The sequence below is a fragment of the Branchiostoma belcheri genome, unplaced genomic scaffold (assembly GCF_001625305.1).
Source record: "Branchiostoma belcheri isolate BF01 breed outbred unplaced genomic scaffold, Haploidv18h27 scaffold47, whole genome shotgun sequence".
NCBI classification, from domain to species: Eukaryota; Metazoa; Chordata; class Leptocardii; order Amphioxiformes; family Branchiostomatidae; genus Branchiostoma; species Branchiostoma belcheri.
The window spans coordinates 335,725-353,518 of record NW_017804098.1 but is presented as its reverse complement, the minus strand read 5'-3'; the positions used below and the strand labels follow the sequence as shown (position 1 = coordinate 353,518).

The 17,794-nt window shown below is 44.6% G+C and overlaps 1 protein-coding gene across 1 annotated transcript; it reads left to right on the top strand.

Annotated features, from left to right (window-relative positions):
- Nucleotides 1-1,358: 1,358 nt before the first annotated feature.
- On the top strand, nucleotides 1,359-15,915 carry LOC109479218 (Friend leukemia integration 1 transcription factor-like). The gene is made up of 5 exons (XM_019781130.1): nucleotides 1,359-1,868; nucleotides 2,021-2,089; nucleotides 12,413-12,496; nucleotides 13,684-13,767; nucleotides 15,215-15,915. The coding sequence occupies exons 1-5, from the start codon at nucleotides 1,673-1,675 to the stop codon at nucleotides 15,367-15,369; spliced, it is 588 nt and encodes a 195-aa protein (XP_019636689.1). The 5' UTR covers nucleotides 1,359-1,672; the 3' UTR covers nucleotides 15,370-15,915.
- The last annotated feature ends 1,879 nt before the right edge of the window (nucleotides 15,916-17,794 follow it).

The following is a 17,794-nucleotide window of genomic DNA, read 5'->3' as shown; positions in this document are numbered from 1 at the left end:
CGTCCCGCCCGGGACTCTCTCTCGGTAGGGAGTTAAGTTGTGGGATATAGGGGTTTTCTTTTACACAACCAATGTTGTCTCTTACCTTGCTCTGAGGAAGGTGTCTGATAAACACCGAAACGTAAGCAAGGTAAGAGACAATATTGGTTGTGTCACAGTTGTACCAACCTGATGAAACTATTTTCGAGAGTTACGTTGTGTTTTCATTCGTTTATATTCTCACTCTTTCGATTGTACTCAGTGATTTGTAATCCTTCGTGCTTCGTACATTAAACGCGATTCAGCACCGAGACATGCATGTTTACGGTATGGTGGAAAAGAAGAAACACTGAGAAGTTTGAATTACTAACCACTCCAACCCGTACTATTAGGTCGACACTGGTTTATTGTTGTACAATGATAACCGCCGAGAAGATTATTTTTGTGCCCTCTTAGAACATATTTTGTACGTCCGTCAGTTGTTCTGTAGGTTACAGAGGTTAGTAAAAAAGTTTACCTCATTAAACAACAACGTGGGTACAGCGTACGTACTAAAACGGACAGTTGTCGGCATCGTTTCTTTTAAACATTAGATAAAAGTTGTCTCTTTTACGTGTGCAGGAAATATTGGTACAGTTAAAGAAGTGACGGTCTTCATACAAATCCAAGGTCGCATAGATATGTCTGTTTCTGTGGGGTAGAACTTGGTTTCATACAATAATAGGAGGGTCATCTTTTATCCCTGGATTTAACATAAAAGTTTAGATAGAACTTTTGCCAGTTAACGAAACATTCCTACTTCTTGACATCTGCTATTTCAGATCGTGAATCTTGTGGACAGTCGAACCCCGTGACGCAAACCTGCTCGCCTGGCGTGCGGACTCGCTGGACCTCCGGCCTATCTGTAACATGTCGTGTTCTCTGTGGGCCCCGGACGTCAGTCAGAAGTACAGCGCGTCGGATGTGCTCATGGAGTACTCCTGCCGGTACGCCACCAGCCTTGAGGACTTCATCGGGAACTACTTCAGGGAGGACGTCAGGTCGGGGCGGGGCGGGCAGACCACCGCCGCGGCACGGTACGCGGGAACGTACGGACCGTCCGCCAGCGGCGCCAGGTGGGAGAAAAGGAGGCTCGCTGTCCCGTCAGGTGACGAGGCGTTTCTATACTTAATAGTATACTTTGGGGCGTGCTCGGATTATGGCATACTAAAACAGGGGGAAAGTGCAACAGTTGTTCTTTTTATGTCTAGACACCATGACCTTGGTGTTCAGTGTTGTTGTTGTTGTTGTTGGCAGCAGCATTTTTATCTAAGAGAATGAGCGTCAATGCCCAGTTCTAAATGTTTTCGGCCATCAATAGAAATTCAACATGTCTTGGGTCTCCAATATATTGCGATTCCATAGCTATAGATAACTCATATTATACTGTGTCACAATGCAAAAGTACGTCCCTCTAGAAGGACCGGTCACAATCTTCGATTGAAGTCAATGTAGAGCATGTTTTCATAATGTGAAGAATATGTTTTTGAGTGGAGATTTTTGGCAAGATTCTCGAAAAGTCTCGACAAAGATGGAGATTTGTTTGTCACCGACTGATGGTTGTAGCTTTCAAATGGTTACATCAGTACTTCATTAGAAAAGAAACACACGGGTACCGGGATCGATCAGAAATGTTTCCCCCACCCCAGACCCGATGATGTGGAGCCCCGAACACGTGCGTCAGTGGCTCCACTGGGCCATCAAGGAGTACAACCTGCAGGGCGTGGAGCCGGCACGGTTCGACATGGACGGGAAGGAGCTGTGCAGGCTGCAGAGGGACGACTTCGTCAGGCTCACCAACGTGCATAACGGAGACGTGCTCTTCGCACACCTGCTCTTCCTCAGGCCAGGTCAGTACTAAAGTGTGGCATAGATTTTTGTGACTTCTACTTTGGTGGACTATTACACATTTTCATCCAAGTTCATCTTCTTGGTTTTGACTTTGGTCACACATGATGATTCTTAAGTATAACAGTCGTGCGCGCCCTGCCTGCCTCCACAGCTATGCACCAACCCGTACAGTTGGACGGCTTTGCGTACACACCGCCATCTCCGAGACCCTCTCCTAATGGTGAGTTGGGTTGAAGTTTTATGGTCTTCAATCATACAATTTAGTGTTTTTTAATGTTTATTTCTTATGGCACCATGCCCAGGTGTTAGTTAGTTAGTTAGAGTGGCTATGCCCAGGTGTTTAGTTAGAGTGGCGCTATGCCCAGGTGTTTAGTTAGAGTGGCGCTATGCCCAGGTGTTTAGTTAGAGTGGCTATGCCCAGGTGTTTAGTTAGAGTGGCGCTATGCCCAGGTGTTAGTTACAGTGGCCCTATGCCCAGGTATTAGTTAGAGCCCCCGTTACTGTATTTCACATGGTTTTCGCTAGGTGGTACTTTGGAAGTTTGTGCTGCTTGACATACACCTGCGGCACCATGGGTCACCTAGACTTTCAGGTACAGACGATGTATTCTTTATCATGAGGTTGTGCATATGCCTATATATGAAGTTCAAACATCACATATAGAACGTTAACGCATGTTAAGCTATAACGTTAAGTTCAATCGTCTAACGAATTCGTCCGGCCGCACTGGCAGGTTAGGTTGTACTAGTAGTTAAGTCACTGGTAAGTTTCTTCCACACCTAGATAGATGATTCCACAGAAACTGATGTTGCAGCGAGGCCATGCCCTTAGACTCGTCGGATATCGTATGAGAAACGTCATTTAATAAAAAGCAGCAACAACCTAATGTGTCCTTCCACGCCGTGACTCTCACCATGAACAGTTCATAGCCACAGGAGCCATCTGGACGGCAAGCCCCGCCTACTTAAACAGGGATTGTATGAAAATACCAGTCCTAAGACTCCCTGTCCCCCCGTATCTATACCTCCCAGTCCCTGTTCTACAGAAGAATTATGGTGTTCACTAATTGTGTACCAGCTATCAGCCAGCGCGATGAAAGGATTCTTGCGAAAAATCACTTTCGCGTAATTGAATAAGGTAAAGAACAAGCCATGGCTAAAGACAATATGCGCCGAGATTAAATCATCTGAAGCGTAATAAGGCAGTCTGAAAGCTTATCCACTGAAGTTTATTAAAGACTTGAGTTCCTTAATTTCCAGTACCATTATCCAATACCCCGAGGGGGGACATTAGATGTTCTCCATTGGAACTGGAGTTACACATGGGAAATCAGTGCGATACCGTCTACTCTGCCCAGAGGGATAGTCGTACTTTTTCAAGGGTCCACTTTTCTAAGTTGTTATTGCTTCATTTCGATGAACATTAGCAAATTGAGTGAATCTTTTATGGCAGGTTCACAGTTATAGTCTAACGCCCAAATGTCTAATATGCCGATACACCCAGGAGACACACCGTATAGTTTCAGTAACATGTTGTGAATGAAAGAAAGAAAAAGCAAAGAACGAAAGAAATTGAGAAAAGAAAACAAAGGGTAGAGAGAAACGGGAAAAAGACAGGAAGAAACAAAGAGAAATGGAGGAAAGGAAAGAAAGACAGACAACTGGAAAGAAAAGTTAAAAAGGGAATAACCGATGAGAACAAAAAGAGAGAAAGGGCCAAACAGGTCAAAAGGCAGATTTCCGGCTACTTGTGAACGCCCACACCACACCCTTTTCCGACAGTACGTTTAGTCAACATTATTACATGAGCCTAACCACACCTGATTATCACCAATCACTCTTAATAAAGAAGGCTTTGCGTTATGGAAAAACTTCCTTCTATCCTCCCGCCTTCAGGTCAAACGCTTTATCAACAGCTGAAGACATCTTGAGTGAGTCCTTATTCCAGCAGGACAATTCTCTGGACTCCAGTTCAAGATCCTGTGAAGAGGAACAGTCCGCCACACGCCATCCATCAGTCTACCAATAAGCGCTTTCCAGCCATCATTGTTCCTTATCTCTCATGACAGTGGTTCTGGCAGCAGATACTGGGGAATTTACAAACGGAATTAATAAAGAACTTTTGAAAGTAAACTTGGAAGGCGACTATGACGTATCGCCGCCCTTCTCTGAGTGGTTCACGTCGCGTCATTGTGAGATGGCGAGGGTTGGGTGACAAGGCTTCCCTGTCAGGGAAAAAGACGGACAGTTACTGTTTTTATTTTCTAACTGATAATTCACGGTTTGGTATTATTACGTGACATTTCTTTACGTTTATCACATAAGCCACAATAACTCTTGGTCCATATCTGTCTTGATACTCGTAAGTGACTTCGACACGACATCATTGCCCAGTCGTGGTCATCATGATGACCAATGATGATTATGGATGAATGGTTTGGTCCATACATCCTGCTGAAGACTTACGCCTGCTGTGAATGTAGTAGTACATGTGTGATTTATCCATGAACGGACACCGCAGCTGACTTCCAAGTCTGTTCTGTGGGACCGTACCTTTTGTCAGCCTGCTTGTCGGAAATCAGAACCCGACACAACGGTCACACAGGAGTCAAACTCATAACTACGTGGTCAACCATTAGACAGATGTATACTGTAATCATTGTTCGTTTGTAGTATCTTCTACGTTTGTCTTGATAGAAACTTAAGCTTGTGAAAACATCTCTGTACATAACATTGCACTAGTTAGTCAAATACCCTTTTTCCATAGAATTTTTCTGTAGAATATAGAAAGAATAAATTTACCACATTGAGATGCTGACAAGGGAACGTTCATTATGTTCTAAAGGATAGTTTGTTCACTACAGTGGACCGTCAAATTGTGTCGGAGAAATGCATTCCGTCCGTCCAAACTCAGACGTTTTCGGCTTCCTAGTCGTTTGAAACCTTGATCACGGAGATTGTGTATTTCTTCACGACTGTCGTACTTGCGATGTGAAATTTGAGTATTCAATACCCCAGCCTCACCTTAACAGAGAACAATCCCTTATCACGGGGGCCCAAATTTCCAGGAAGGAACAAACGAGCCCGAGGGTAACGAGCGTGATGATTCAGTCCCAGCTCCAGAGAAATTACCAACCCTCACGTGGCGTCCTGCAATTGCCCGATAATTTCCTAGCGTCAAAATAGCTGCCAGTAAAAACGATGTCAGCAGATGCCTATCTCTGTTTCTGGCGCTCGCTGACTGTTTTTGTGGGTGTTGGGTGTTGGGAAAGACATTCTGACTCATTCGAGAAAACAAAGCATGTATACAGACTATGTTCACGCGTTTTGGCTTACCGTAATAACGTTCTGTTCACTACGAAGAGTTCAGTCCTTGTTACGTCACCGCGGCCTAGGAGCGCCAGGAAAGATGTTCATTTTTCACAGAAATAACTAGCTGACGGGACATACTGGAGGAAATAAACCATTGAGTGCGTGAGAAGTGGTTTTCACGTCCAATCACTTTAAAGCAATTATGCGGTAATGGCGTATGTGTTGCCAAATTGCTCGCTAATAGCGAGGAATATTTCAGGGAGAAAAGCAACGTGAGCATCTCTGGCGACGTCCCAAGGGGGCTCTTGTCTCTTACGTTTTCACGGTGGGCCGGTGCCGTGGTTCCGTCCAAACGTCTAGTCTGTACATTACTAGCGATCCGGACTGGCAAATTTCTATGACGAATATTAAATATTGAAAGTGAGATGGTAAAGGAGAGAGAGGGATGGAGGGTGGGAGGGAAGGAGTGAGAGAGAGAGAGAGGGAGAGAGAGAGAGAGAGAGAAAGAACAGAGAGAATAGAGAGAGCAGAGAGAACAGAGAGAGAGCAGAGAACGAGGAAGACAGATCTGCCTACGCGCGACATAGACTGAGAACACGTATCGTTTTCAGTCCAAAGACACACCGTTTCATGCAACCTCAGCGCTATTCGCCCTCTACAGGCAGATCAATACACAGACAGGCTAATATTGCAATGCACAATCAATGCAGTATATATGTATCATGCAGTGCTACGTCGCTACTACACACAATAAACATCGCCTAGTGTGCTATACTACTGGGGACTTTACACTCTGGAACCTTCCTTGGAGTCCGAGCACAAGCCAGCTACTTAGCAACAGTTGACCTGAGTTGGTGCGAACTGACAGAGCGTCCTGGCAGGTCTTGGAGAACAGTAAACACTATCCTGTAAGGGTGGCCTGTGTCCATTCTGAGACCGTGGTCAGTTTTCGTTTGGACCAGCGAATATGTGATTAACGAATGAGAATGCACAGAAAAAAATCACGAGCACTTGTACGGGCCCACGCAGGTCAGATCTAGGTTGGATCATTGGTATAGACCACTGTCCCGTCCTACCCAACCCGTGGTCATAGTACAACTCAGGTGACCCTGCATGACCCTTAACTAGCACCTAGCCATACGACATTTCCTAAAGGCTTTCCTTAACAAAGGACGAAGTGGGAGCCCTGCTGGCCGGGTCAGAAAGGTTCTTCACCCGCCTGACATTACCTGTCCACTCCTGACCTCTCCCTGACCTGCCCGACAGACAGGACTTCCGGTCGTGCCCGGGAAAAGACCTACATTTGGAGCAGTGATGAGGGGTTAACTCGCGGGGGGTGGGTCGCCATGATGGGTCACCTGGTCAGGAGATGGTCATCACCATGTCACATACATGTACTCGTGCATCAGGCAGAGTATACATACAGTACTCTTACTGACAAAACGCACCAACTCAATCATGTGTTTTATGTACTATCATACTTGAACAAGTTGAAGCAGAGTGAACGTGAACGTAACCATCATTTCAGAATATGTTAGAAATGTGTGTTTATGACAATGTCTGTTGTTACTGCTGTTAGCATGGTGGAGCAATACTTGCTGCATGGATGATATGACAATTTAACGCTGCCAAGTCCTGTTCAGGACAGAAGTTTGGTGCAAGAGTAGCCAAGGTTCTAACTCTCCCCCTGCAGAGCCGATATTGATTGTAGCAAACTTCAGCTCACACATTACACGCGTTAATACCCACACTCGCCTGGTCCGTCCATCATTTCATACACAATTTACAAGTTTGGATAGTTTTGATAAGCCGTTGACGGCGCAATCTGCCGGGATCTTCTGCGCGTTCACACCGCATAACTCTCCTCCGACTGCCGTGTCTGGCTAATCTGTTTACCGTGCCATTGACAGTGCTGAGGAGAAGACTTGTGGGGATGGGAAATTTCAATCAGTGGCGGTGATCTATCAACATCCACCGCGCTGCATTAACCTGATGACGTTTGACAGTTTCCGCCTGATGATGTATGATGTAGGAAAATCATTAAACATAGATATTCGCGCTCCCGCGAGAGAACTTAAACTTTGCGCCATTAAAGCAAAGTGGACAGCTAAAGTGGGTCTCTGGGGACAGTGTGCGCGGCTCGGGGAGGGAGAGGGAAATGGGGGAACTCACAAAAGGACTTAACAATTTAAGAGCAATTGAACGGAACCGGTCCAGGTGTTACCGTTGCTTTAACTTTAGAGTCACCGTTAAACACCACAACAAAAGCTAGGACAATATGCCGTCCCTGTACGGTAAGATAGTCGACTCTTCCCAAGTTTCCTAATTGTTTAGGTGTTTGGAAAGAATACAGATAGCTACCAAATCAATGCGGGGACAGTATTCTTCAATCACTATTAAGAATATTGCACAATTAGCCTGCGGGCAGGAACTTAACAATAAATTTCCCTGCTTTAATGACAGCATGAAGCGTTTATTCAGAGAGGCAGGCGACTCGGAGTAGTTATTCATTGGCTGTGTTGACATCGTCGCCATCACGCAAACGGACGGCATATGTTTTTACTCCTGTTGTTACGCGACAGGAAAGTACATTCACAAACACGGAAAATACAGTTTGGGAAATGCCAAATACAATCTGCAGAATTTTCTACGGGGGCTGTTACTGCCTCGTGCAACTTTTTCTTTCATATCTGGGAAGGCAGGAGACAAGATAAGAGAACCCATCTTTTGTCCTAACAACGCCAAAGTCATCTTGCATCATTTGAAATGATTTGCACGGAACAGACATTCACTAGGCACATGTTTCATCATTTGTATCACACCTTGCACCCTTCTACCATTCATGCCAGATTTTCTCCATGTTTTTCTTAGTTTTGCATGAATGCATGGAAACAGAAGAAGTAGACGAGGAGGCCATTATTACAGAGGTACCTGTACGGACGCTAGGAGGCGCTATTTTGTCAGAGAGTTTTGCAAGTGCCGAACGACACGGAGCGAATCTACTGTGTCTTCACATCTCATGTACCTATCGATATAAGATACCAGCATGGCACAATGTCACACATATGCAAGCGTTCATAGTACAGCTCAGAATCTCATCATCCGTGGCACAACCACAATGCCGCAGTTTACACATCAAAAATAGTGCTTCTATTTTCGGCTAATGCAAAAACGACTTTGATCTTCCATTATCTCGATACTAATTTTCTTAACAAGTACAATGTCACCAACCATTTGAGCCCAGAAAAGTACTTTTTGCTCACAAGGTCGCGTCCACACAACGTCACAATTGTGTTGTGGACATCTATGGCTACTTTATTGATATCCAGGACCATATCACGAAAAAGAAATTTCTGCCGTCCCAAAAAAAATAGGAGATGAAATCTATCGTTAGTAAATGAATAGGGATTAATAAATTCCCACGGAAAATAGACGAAGGGGTCCGCTGCATTACATGTCAGATTATATCATGTTTACGTTGAAGTCTTTGTGTCGGAGTATAGAGAGTGTAGATCAAAGTAAAATCAGGAGACACCCCTTGTTCGCGGGCACTAGCGCCCGGCAGGGTACGGCTTGTTTGCGTCCTTACCACCCTGAGCGCGGCGGTACGACCGGGGCTGGCCGCACAAATAGGCGGCATTAAACGTACTTATTCCCGCTGCAGCACGGAGAAAATTGCCCGTAATTACCGCAATGTTGCGCTCTCTCGCGCTGATTCCCCCCACTCTATTTTAACTAAGCGTAAAATGTTTTAAATGTTCCCACGACGTGTCCCCGTCAACTGCGCGACTTTTCCCACCGGAGTTTAATGGTAGACAGGGGACAAGCAGAACTAGGCTCGCGGGGTTACAGCATACGGAGTAAGTCATACCACAGGCTTGTGTCGGGAGAATAGTGTGTCATAAGGCCTTTAATGATAACAGTAATGAAACAGTCTACAACAGACGGACAAATCAAGTCTATCTTTACTGTGTTGATGTTATGAACCGCCCCCCTCCCCACTCAGAAATCCACCTGCTCCACATATTTCCCCTCCCTGACAAGCCATTTCCGAGGGTTGTTGGGGAGGAAATGTTGGCCTCCGTCCGAAGACGAAGAGGAAAGTCTGTCCAGATGGAGAGCTGTCGGCTGGTGTTGACCCAACACGTTCCCTACCCTTCCTTCCACGCGCGACATGATTACATTTTCCCAAATTTCCCCCCGTAAAAGCGGCGGAAGGACGAAGTCTCTCCGGTCACGCGGTAACAGCAAAGTACCCATTCTCCGTCGTCCCACGCAGGTGCGCTGGTCTTCGCTTAAGTCGACAACACTGTAAGTGGTTTAATGGGCTTGTGTTTACACGTCCCGATCAAGAGAGACTCCATTTTCGTCATCACTTTGTTGTGACACTCGATCATCTGTATGTGCAGGGCGGGGAGAACTTAATGTGCTTGTACAGAAAATTGTTTGAAGCGGCGATGATTCGGGAGATTGGCCGTGTGCAGAGGAGATTACTGGGACCCAAAGTCCGCTACAGACACAGCGACAAGAAACGACTTTCTGACCAGGCGATTCACGTCGTCCGGCTGGTCACCTTGGAAACAGATCCATGTAGACTTTAAGACTCTTTAAAGACTTTCACAGGCTTATACACATTATAATGCCAACTTAACAGCATGGATACTGCAACATAAAAGTTAGATAGACATAAAAGCACACGTCAAAGTGTAAATGATCAAAGACGCGTTGAATAAGAGAAGGCAAAAATATGAATAAAATTGCATGCAATTTTCACTTCATTTTTAGTCTTAAAAATATGAAGAATAATATCGACCGCAATCAAGTACTACAAGCCATTGATGACTTCTGTCTTGTAGAACGTTCAGTCTAATGCGGCCTTGAATAAACCTTCCTGACACATCACGTCTGGTTGCTTCCTGACCAGCTTTCCGTCTGATGTGGTTAGCGCCAGTAAAATGCCATATCTAACGAAAGGAAGAGATTTCATTCAAATCCATATAACGGGCAATAAGTCAGGAAGGATATAGAGGCACAAACAGTAAATCTATAAAGCGACATCTTCTGACGACTTCAATGTAGAAGGAGAATGAAAAATGAAGCCGGAAAGTTCCCGTATTTAATTAAGCACAGCATTATGGGATAACACCGTTAGATCTACAGAGAGTGGCATATCGGTTGTCATGGTGACGACATCAAAAGTAAATCAACTCGCTCTAAGACCAGTGTGCTGTTTGATGACGTCAAACCAAACTAGGTCCAATTGTTTACACTGTAACAGCATTAGGCGGGAAGGATGGGTACAATATGATCCTCTGCTGTCTATTGACGAGAATAAACCAAATCTCTCTTAATTGCCCGGTCACTGGCATGATAGTCTCTGTCCTGTGTCAATTAATTGACGGAAATACAGGATTATTACACTAATCCTTCAAATTACCTACACGGGTGACTTAGGAAGTTTCCATTTAAACATAAGTGAATATAATACAGTGAGAAAATATTTCGTACGTATCCGGGCGCTGATTCATGAAATCGTATTTTCACCCCCGCATGTTTTATTATATACATGGTACCCAGACACGCATGTCTGTTTAAAAGCACGAAATCTTTGTCTCTACTTAGGTCCAGTTCACACTTTAGTATTTGATACTGTACAACGAACGTTATGTATAGCTGCGTATTATATCAATTATCACAAGACATTTCGGTCAAAATACTGAATCCAGTGTTTTCTGTGTTTCTAGTCGAGCATACATTATTTAGAAAGATTGAAGGATAACGGGGAAAGGTTCGTGCGAGACTTTCACACTTTTTCTCAGCCTTGGCGTAGCAAAACGGATGTGAATAAGGCCAATTAAACATACCTGCCACATTAAACTGACATGCCATGTTGACAGGACACAGCGATATGAAACATCATACATTAAAGCTTTTGGGTTTGGAACAGCAAGACGCCATATCATGTGAACTATGAACCATGGAAATGTTTTTCGCCAGGTTTTTCGTCCTATTTTCATCAAGCCGCCCGCAGACAGGGCTGATAGAGACTGTTTATCTGTATCACCAGAAGGACCAGGTCACGAAAGCATCGGTATAACTAACTAACTAACTAACTAACTTACTTACTGACTAACTGACAAACAAAGCGTGAATCTCTTGAACATCGGCATGGAATCATCATCTAATTTGAAATACGTATATTTCAGCGCAAATGACGCGTTACATCTGTAAAACGTGATCTCTAGATGGTTATAGTCTGTAAAAGCTCACTATTCAGTCGAACATGTAACTGTACAGAAGTAGTCGGAGTAGTGCTGAGCGTGTTCGACTCTTAACTTGACCCTGGGAGGGAACCCATCCAACCCGGCTTCCCCTCCATCCGACACGGATGTTGTGTTCTGGGCGGGCGTGATAATTAGCCTACTGACACCCCATTGGTCGGCGTGTACGCCGCATAATCCGCCTCTCACTGTTATTGTCAACAACGATTGCAGTTCCTCTCAATGAAAAAGGCCCTCGGGCCCCTCCATCGCCTCTTTATATCCACAGAGGAAATGTAATATTGCCAGGTAGACCCCGCGCGGCGCAGCTCGGAGTCGTGTAGAGTAAAGTGTGGAGCGGACGAGCAGGTCGCAGACAGGCGAGCTGAGACAAACAGACGGCAGGGTAGCGGTCACGGGCTGGTGCCGCCCAGGTCTACATAGATGTCTTTACTCAAAGCCTCGGTGTCATCCGACTGCTACAGTCACCATCGTTGCGCCTTCAGTATACCGATGTTTCTCGCCGGTAAAAACGATATTTTTGTCCTGTAGTCATTATCCCTTTACAACCCCGTCTTGGCTAGTTTTCCCGCTGCACGCGCTGAGCCGTGCGCCTGACGTCTAATGTTTCCCGTGTGAGACAGGTGCTTATTTCCCAAGCCCTGGGATCAATGTGTGCAAACTCATAGTTATATCACATACACTTACTGCTGTTTCCCTTCTTGTTTTCTCTATTAATGCTGTGTAATTTACGTTTGTAATTTACTATTTATTTACCAGGTCGACGCGCAGTTAACATGCGGGAAGCCCCGCGTCTCTGCCCCCCTTAGTCCTACATGACGCGCAGTCGTCACCCTGCATCTAATCCCCAGTCTTTACGGGCTCCAGTCTTCTCCACAGTCTATATGATATCTTTATTCGTTAGAACGCAGGACACATTCCCTGCTTGACATTTTGCTGTTTTTCCCGTAGACCCGTCGTACGAGTGCCTGATGAGAGAGCGGCAGGCGGCGGGGGGATGGAACGCGCAGGCAGGCTCCGCAACCACGGAGAAAGGTACGATCTTCTCACACACTATAGCAGTTTCCTCTACACTTGGCCGAGCTAGCATTCATATCATCGCCACCGTTAACGCATCCATAGAAAATAGTGTTAGCTACAGTTGTACCTTCAAAAGGCTATGGCCGTGCGTTCACCGTTGTTTGAGTTCGCTGTCTGAAAATCACCACCGTGCCAGCTTCATGTCTGAACCAATTCTGATATTTCTATCGCAAAAACATCGTGAGCTTGTACCTGTAATTGTGTTAACTGTACGGTACTTTTATTTAGAATATTGTGAGTTACAGTTTGCTGTTTTGTCGCGGCATGACCGATTATAGTTCAACCCGTAGTCCCTAACATTTGCCACCACCCTTAACAGGTAGTCAGGGTAAAACAGCTGCCCCGAATGACCTCAAATTTAGTATCTGTATTTTGTGGTGTCGACAGTACCTTCTGTAGAGCCCGTGAAGCTCGAGGTGACTGATTCTGCCCGGCCTGTGACCCGGGAAGTCACACGTATTTCCTGCGCGCCAGCTATCTCTCCCGCCCGCCGTAAGGAGCGCCGATGAGTTCCCAATATCCTGTAGTAGCGCTTTCCAGACGGCTGTTATTTTACGGTAGGGCCAAATATAACTAACCTTCCCTCAAGTTAATTTTACCCGTTAAGAAACGGTCGCCGTTTACAGTCGGTATTTTCTACGCGGCAGTCCTTGATAGAGAAGGGAGACGGAGACAAAACGCTCTGAAAGGCGTCGATTTGGCGGCGGAACTAAGGGTCAGCGGCGGAATTTCCGACTGTCGTCGGGACTCGGTCATGTTCAAGTGGCCCCACATGAAAGGTAGACAACGGCCCTGTGCCGTTCTTGGCCGCATCAAAGCCGAATGTTTGTCTCAGCTTTCCGTGCACATCCCCTGAACACTTTATCTTCCCGGGCAGTGAATACTGCTCGTAGCTCTCCGCCTTATCTCAGTCCACATGAGCAATTATCGCCCGAGCACAGAGCAGTCGTGCCTGTCGTTCATAAACCGCCTTCAATAGAAAAACGGCTTATCTCTCGCGCGCAGGGAACAATAGGTGCCGCGCTTTCTCACCGCCGCGAGTCGCAGCCGCTATATGACATTTTCCTACCCTTATCTGTCAGGGAGAATTTTCCACATTAACGTTTCCCTTCTTTTCTTTTTCCTCTTATTTATCCTCCCAGACTTCACAGCGCCGTCTATCCACTCCGTCACCAAGCCCGTAGTCGATGTAGCCAGTGTGCATGCTCAGACAAGGAACATGCAAGGTAACACGCACACGTACACACGTCTTCCTCTCTCTTACTCTGCTCTCATCTTTGATCAAATTAGTAGATGTCGGACGTACAGGAAGGTCTCTTCACTTGAGCAGGATGTCGGGGCTGATGTATGCTCTTGAGGAGGGCAAAGAACACGGCCTTTCTCTCAACGCCCATTTCCTGACAGAAGATAAAGGAATCCGGTCCGTCCGACCCCGATAAATCTATAGCTGTATCTTGAAGCAGCACGATGGGTTAATGTTGTAGAGCGATAGCAGGGGAAGGGCGACACGTTTGGACATCTGTGAGGTGCTGTGGGGCACAGCGCGGACGTTTGGTTGTACGTGACAACTACAATCAACACAATAACTATCAAATATTCATTAATAATGCCTTTCAGTGGATAAATCGGTTGATACATAAACAAGGTATGTAGCTGGATGGAGAGAGAGAAACCGATAACTAGAATGCAAGAGCAGATCGTATGTTTTCAACACATTCGCCGTTTTATTCGTTTGAAGAAAAATGTGATTACAGAGGAAGCAGTAGTCTCCAAATTGACACAGGTGGGATCGGTTTCGTCACAAAAGCACAATTTTAAGTGAATTTTCTGCAAGTTTTCGTTCTTATTTTCGAGATATTTCAAAGCGGCAAATTGCGATGCCAAAGAAAGGTTCTAAATGCAGACTGGAGGTTCTATGATGTAAAATGAAACATCTTCATCTTTCCTCACAAATTGAGGTCGACAGTTTCATTACCTAGCCTACAGGACAACAAGGTGCAAACACAGCGATATAAATACCTCATGTTTGGTATCATTCTTGGCGCCGTCACACACTAGTGTTTATCAACATTTGCCTCTCCATGACGTCTCCTGTCCTGTCATGAGCATCCTTTACTCCATTATTATATAACGGTGTAGTGCATTCACAGCAGATCGTGATTTGGCAAATTTCCTCGTTACAACGCTATCTCTATTGAACTATAATTTTCTGTTTCCTTATTATTTCCCACAGAAATTGTTTTTCGCCTTTTTTGGAAATATGAACAGATATGAGCCTGTATATTCATGTTTCGTAACGCTCTAGCCGTTTGGCTTTACCTGACGTTTTACGTAAATTGGGTTAGTCAAGGGCTTTCCACGGGAAGTAACTGTATTGGTTGCCATATTTTCTGTTGTTATGGCGGGTACACGTAACTGCTGGGTTTCTATGGCCCTGGGCGTAAGGGAACACCAAAGCATCTCCAATGCAAACTAAATAAACTAAATATACCTCACCTCAAAGGCAGGCATCTGAACGATACAAAAGGTTACCTGCGAGCATAGTTGGCTGGTCGTTGATTTAAAGCCATGTTTTGGCGAATCAGGGCGTACATGTATCTACTGTGTAGCAGTGGTGGATACACAGGTGATGTGGAAATGAACAGTCTGTTTGTTTGTTTCTTTCCCCTGCAGTGACCGACCCGTACCAGCTGTTTGCACCCATCACCAGTCGACTGTGTAGCCAAGGTACGTACAGCACTGCTTTCCTCAACAGTCACATCAACACACATGTAACCATGGTACGTACAGCACTGCTTTCTTCAACAGTCACATCAACACACATGTAACCATGGTACGTACAGCACTGCTTTCTTCAACAGTCACATCAACACACATGTAACCATGGTACGTACAGCACTGCTTTCTTCAGCAGTCACATCAACACACATATAACCATGGTACCCTAACCATCTGTCCTGGAGTACGGCAAACGCTAATGAGGGAGGTGACATTCATGCTGGAGAGCAAAGTAAAGAGAAATGGACGGTCATGAATTCGTATTACATCCACTAAATTATCATTAAATTTACCACTGAGTGCCTAACAAAGGGTATGAAACAAATAATCCTTTCATGGTTGGAAAATGGTCACAAAGACACTGAAATAGACGATGTGTACTATGAGTATTGGGCAAGGTGAAGGTTCTTGGTGGCTATGTGTAGTTAGTATTCAAATTCTATCTGAATCGTCAATATTCTTTACCGGTAGATTTAACTGTAAAAGGTCGATGAACGATGATACCAGCAGTCGTCTGTGGGGTTAAGACGGTGGTTCACAGGGACTTACAAAAGGAACCGTTAATTCTATAACCCTGCATAATCAAGGTAAGCGGCAGCCAGATAAAGACCAGGCGAAACGCGCCCTCCTCTCTGTGCGGGTGACAATACTTCAAGCAGTTATGCGTAATTAAGGATCACGCAGATCATGTGTAAGGTGTGCTTTCAATCATCCGATCTGTAAAATGAAAATTTTGTGTTGTAATTTACAAAGGAACATTATGCTTTTATACGTTTTGATAATGATAAGACCAACACATACTCAATTATAGAAAATGAATTTGAAAACGACCAGACAGGACAGCTAACAGCCTACTCTGTGGTCAGCAACTTGACCATAGCGCCAGCCGAGCGTTTTAAAACGTGAATACCTGTGTGTCAAATTTTCAATCCACCATAATTTGATAATCCTACCCATTTGCATGGATGATTATGCTTTGCTTTTCGGACTGTAAAGATTATTTTATTTCTACGTCCAATATTCTCTACTGAGCCTCATATTCCCTCTACCCCCCTGATTTGGTCCATATCTTCGAATTTGTCCCACCAGCTGTGAACGTGCCCAGCGTGACCGGTAACTGTCTGAATACCCTGACTGTGTCTTTGTCAGAATAATTTTTGAATGTTTTCATTTGTCAATTCAGTTATCGGCGGAACTAGGCTAAACAGGCCCTGGAAACCAAATGATTTGGTTTTTCATTCTCGTTAAAGAAGGCACATATGTCGTTATATATTTTTCCATCAAATTATATCAAGATATATACAACTACTACAATTTCGCGTCGCCACCTTGACCCTTTATTTCTCTTAAGTGTGCTGGAATTATTTTCTGTAACGGTTGTTTAGACTTCACGATAATATTAACCAAGTGCTCTCGGTTAAAGCGCCTAAACGATTGAATCGCCACGCCACATCCGCATTTGAGAATTTATTCTTTCACATATAACCATTTAACGATACTTCCGTCTGAGCTCACCTTGCATGAAACACAAATGACACTAATATGATTGTGTGAAATAGTTAACAAAAGGAAATACAGGAAACAAAGGGAAATACAGGAAAGCGTCGGAGAGGGAAGTAACTAACCATATATGGAATATCCTCCTCACACCATGACTTCCGGCCTGGTGTATTAACGGAATATCTTATGAAATAAACAGAGTAGAAATCATGTTTGGCAGCTGGATATTGATATAAACGGATTTGTCTGTACATGTTGTTGTGTAGTCTCTACCGGGCGTCGGAAACGGCTGGAAAGAGTAGAAATTTGCTGAGTAGACAGATAAATGCCAGGGGAGTTGGTCCGCCAAGGACTACATTTGCCGCACACAAAGTAATACAGAGGTATTGACTGAATGAAGCGAAATAAACCGTCTTTAAATAATCAAGTGTTACATACAAATCAAATAGCCAGTAATCAGGTATAATTAAGGTAAAAAGCAATAGCGAAGTCTGCCACAGTAGGAGTTACATGTATAAATGATAGGAAATATACAATTTGATCGGTAACATGGGGCAATTTGTGCACGCTGTCCCTGGTGCTGAATGACTATCCCTGCGTATTCCAACAGGATATAACAACTGTTATAACTGTTACCTACGCGACATTGGATAGCTTTCTGCGCGGTAGGAACACTCTTTATGTTGTACTCGTAGTTGCCATATGGTCTGTCCTTGGTGCTGAAAGCCCGGTGTTGTGTTTCAAAGCCCTCCAATAACAAGAAACTGCAAAACGTCATTATTGCATTTGTCGGTAGAAAACTCAATGCATGTCTACCTTTAGTAATACTAGACCGAGGAAATTGTTATTGCGTGGAAGAAACACTTCAGAACTATTTTGCTAGGGGATTTTAACGTTGATACTGTGATATGAAAATAATATTGTTCTTCCAAAAAAACAATAGCAACAGAATCAAGAAGTTTCTCACCTATTTAT